This window comes from Atta colombica, unplaced genomic scaffold, assembly GCF_001594045.1.
Source record: "Atta colombica isolate Treedump-2 unplaced genomic scaffold, Acol1.0 scaffold105, whole genome shotgun sequence".
NCBI classification, from domain to species: domain Eukaryota; kingdom Metazoa; phylum Arthropoda; class Insecta; order Hymenoptera; family Formicidae; genus Atta; species Atta colombica.
The window spans coordinates 1,914,505-1,918,238 of NW_017259190.1; the positions used below are offsets into that span (position 1 = coordinate 1,914,505).

A 3,734-nucleotide genomic window follows, 5' to 3' on the forward strand; every position below is an offset into this window, starting at 1 on the left:
TTATTCTGTAGTTTGCTATATTTCTAATATGCTTTTCTTAATATTTTCTTTTTCTTTTCCTTTTATTTCAAAATATTCCTTAATTGTGAATGTTTCATAATTATATATAATTTGTCGTTATTTAAAAAAAACAAAATATTCATACGTTTACACATAATTATGTTCTTACAATTTATTTAGAGATTTGATAATTAAACTATAAAAGTTTACGTAAAACTATATATTAATAATTAGGTAATAAACAAGTTCAATGTGGCAGTAATTAGTATAAAACATAGTATAAAACATTATATTTCTATTTAAAAATGCGCAACATTACATTTCTATTTAAAGATTATACATAATGATTTATGGAAAAAGACTATACATTATGATATATCTTGATTGTATATACAAATACAATTAAATGTTATCATCAAACTTCCCTATCATAAGATGCATTACTATTTCAAGAAACTTCCAAAATATGAATCTATGTATTGTATGATTGCATGCATGAAGACTCAGTAATAACAAATGTTTCTATTAGTCTATGTGTTAATGATGATTCACAATCTAAAATTTATAATCATTATATAATAAAAAATGCCCCCAAAATTTAGCCCATTTTATGACTCTCGATTTTTGAATTGAACTATTTGCCAAACAATGTTACATGATCCCAATAAGCAAAATGTCGGCAGACTATTTTTAACAACAGATTTGATTAGAAATATAAGCAAAGACAACCACTGACTACAGGCGCATTCTGTTTCCGTCGAGAGTCTGTTGACAGAAATCTGCTCACATAATCAGATTGGTGACAGAAACTGAGCAGGAGCTGCAAATCTTGTTTCCTGCTGCTAATCTGCTAGCATAACATGTCAGCAAGCTTTGCTATTTTTCATATATAAGCATATTTCTCAATTTGCCAATACATACACATACATTGTCAGATACTCTATGTGAAACTTGTAGCCTTTCTACTATCAGAAATTGATAGTATACTCTATTTAAAATCTATCTCTACAACTTGGCTATCTGAAATGGGAATTAATCTCAGAAAAAAATTAAATTGAAAAATTAAATTGAATTAAGGATAATTTTGGAGTTAAAATGGTTAAATTCTTAATATTTCCAATATTGTTCAAGCATTAAACAAAAAGAAAGTTAATATGTCTTTGATAAATAGATAAAAAAAAAGTTAATATGTCCTTAACAATAGTGAGATTTTTATTAGAATTAGTTAGAATAATTTTTTGACTCTTCCCTCTTTATTGCTTATTTTTTTTAAACTACCCTCAGAAAAGTTTTTGCGGAATTTCTCGAAAACAAATGCAAGAAAAAATATGTTTAGCAGAGCATTTTGGTCCAGGATTTTAAGATAAACAACTTTTATCCTAAATATATTTTCGATAGTTCGATTTGAAATTTGAGAGTCACAAAATAGGTATATTAAAAAAACGTATGTTTTTGAGATCATTTTTTCTTGCGATATAAAAATATATATATAACTAAGGTTAAATTTTATCTACTTGAAAATGAAAAATTAGAAAATTGAAGATGAAATATTAGTAAAATGTACATTTATCACATATAAATAAATTTTAACTTTAGCCGAAATAGATAATGCTTTGAATTATGAAGATAGAATAACTTAAAAAACTTTAATCTGAGCAAATTATAATTTATATTTAGATTATCGACATTTATATTTATTACCGACATCTAATGTCGATAGACTTCTGCAAAAGAAACATTAAACTAATAAATGTTACAAATATCGGAACTAATTATAATCTGAAGAAAGCTTTGTGTGCCCGACCATTCGGTATTTGACCTTGTAACCTCAATCTGCGGACAGCCTCTCTCAAGTGCTTTGGTTGTAATGGGCCAGTTTCATTTTGTGCCTCCATAACATCTAAAGCTGTGCGACAAACGCAATAATTTAGAATAAAATTCTAATAGTCTATTCTAATAATATTTACAAAAAAATAACTCCTACCTTCTTCAACAATTTCGCCAACAAATACTTTAGCAATTCCTGACATAGCTATAACAACGTTTTGAGATACTGAACAACCTGTTATGGTTTGCATAATCTGAAATGTTTAATAAAATACTTTTTTAAAAATAGAATTTTATTTTTTGCATGTAATGATTAAAATTAAAATATCGTACCCTTTTTATAGCTGCTTTTGGAAATGCGGATCGTCTGTACATTTCGTATCTATCTAGCTGATCTTCAGTAAAGTTAGATACTAGCACCCTAAAAAAAATTTTCAAATATATTCTCAAGATAATGTATATGAATTTAATGAATTCAGTTACTTGCATTACATTAGAATAGTGCATAATAAAAACTGCTATATATAACAAAATTAAATGTAAAAGCACACGCATATAAATATTTTAAATATCCAATAACAATATGATCCCCTTCAGAAGTGACATAATTAAAAAAATTAAATTTCTCATAAAAGAGGAAAAATATTTTTTAACTTGGCAGAAAATTATTAATTAATCAATATTGGTAAAGAGAATATATTCTTAACATGATTCAGTGATATTTTTCTCATTTTTATTTCTTATTTCAATCTTTAAAGAATTATCCTTTTTGACTTATGACGATTTTTTTCAAATCATCCTTTTTGTATTGTGATCATTAAACATCAGACATACTGCATCTTTTCTCTCTCTTCTTCTTCTATTTCCTTTTTGCTCTTCTCTTTACTTTCCCGCCTTTCTTTTGTACTGATTGGATTAGCACGAGGTATCATAATGTCATTACTAAATATATCTTCAGCAGTTTGTTCTTCTATCTTCATGTCAAGTTCTTGCTTCACAGTCTCTACTTGATTCTCTGCAACTGGACAGATAGAATTAGATCCAGTGTTTTCAATTTCCTCAGCATCTGATTGCGATTGAGAACTCATTGCATCCGATTCTGCCTATATAATACAGATAATGCAATTAGTTTATCTAAGGTGGTTTTTTAATAAATCGAGTTATCAGATGTCTAATTTTTTTATATTATATAATGAAATTAAAGTATCGAAATTGATGTGTGCAAAATTCTATGAAATAAGAAAAAAAAAATTTTGAAATCTAATACAATAATTTAATGATAGATAAGGCTAACAGACACTTCTTTGTCTAACTAACTTCTTTGACTAACTGTACACAAATCTTATCATAGACATTTCTCAAAATAAGATTATAAATGAATGAGTTTAAAAAATTTTAATGGTAACAAAAAGATAATAAGTTCACTTTCCATTCTGAAAAGGTATTTATGTGTATAAATTTGCATATAAATTTAATTTCAAAAAGTAAATATAATCTCATCTTGTTTTCATTGAAGATGCAGCTTTTGATTTACTATCATATGTTACAATACTACTATTTCATTAAGATATACATGTATTTTTAATATTTTATTCAAATTATATAGATATTTGTAATTATGAGCGAGCCCTAGTGAGACACCCCAAATTTTCAGCATTTTCCTAAAGAACCACCTTAAAAAACAAGAGTTAATTTTTTGACAGTATTTATACCTTAACTTGTAAATTATCAATCTCCATAGCTTCAATATCTTTGGATCCTGAATTTTGTATAGTTTTATTATCTTCATGCTCTTCCACATCCTTATGCTCACTTTCCTTTTCATCCCCAGAATCTTCCTTTCCAAAGATATTATCCATTTTTCTAATGGAAAAGATATGTATAAGATATATATATATATATATATA

At 26.4% G+C, this 3,734-nt stretch overlaps 1 protein-coding gene across 1 annotated transcript in view; it reads right to left on the reverse strand.

The window, feature by feature from the left end:
• Positions 1 to 1,772: 1,772 nt before the first annotated feature.
• Positions 1,773 to 3,734, reverse strand: part of LOC108689676 (transcription initiation factor TFIID subunit 11) — a 2,796-nt gene continuing 834 nt past the window's right edge. The window contains exons 2-6 of the mRNA XM_018196550.1: positions 3,540 to 3,690; positions 2,662 to 2,930; positions 2,161 to 2,248; positions 1,985 to 2,081; positions 1,773 to 1,906 (exon numbers count right to left, since the gene is read on the reverse strand). Coding sequence (XP_018052039.1) covers positions 1,773 to 1,906; positions 1,985 to 2,081; positions 2,161 to 2,248; positions 2,662 to 2,930; positions 3,540 to 3,686 — 735 coding nt within the window. The 5' untranslated portion in view covers positions 3,687 to 3,690. The remainder of the gene's footprint in view (positions 1,907 to 1,984; positions 2,082 to 2,160; positions 2,249 to 2,661; positions 2,931 to 3,539; positions 3,691 to 3,734) is intronic.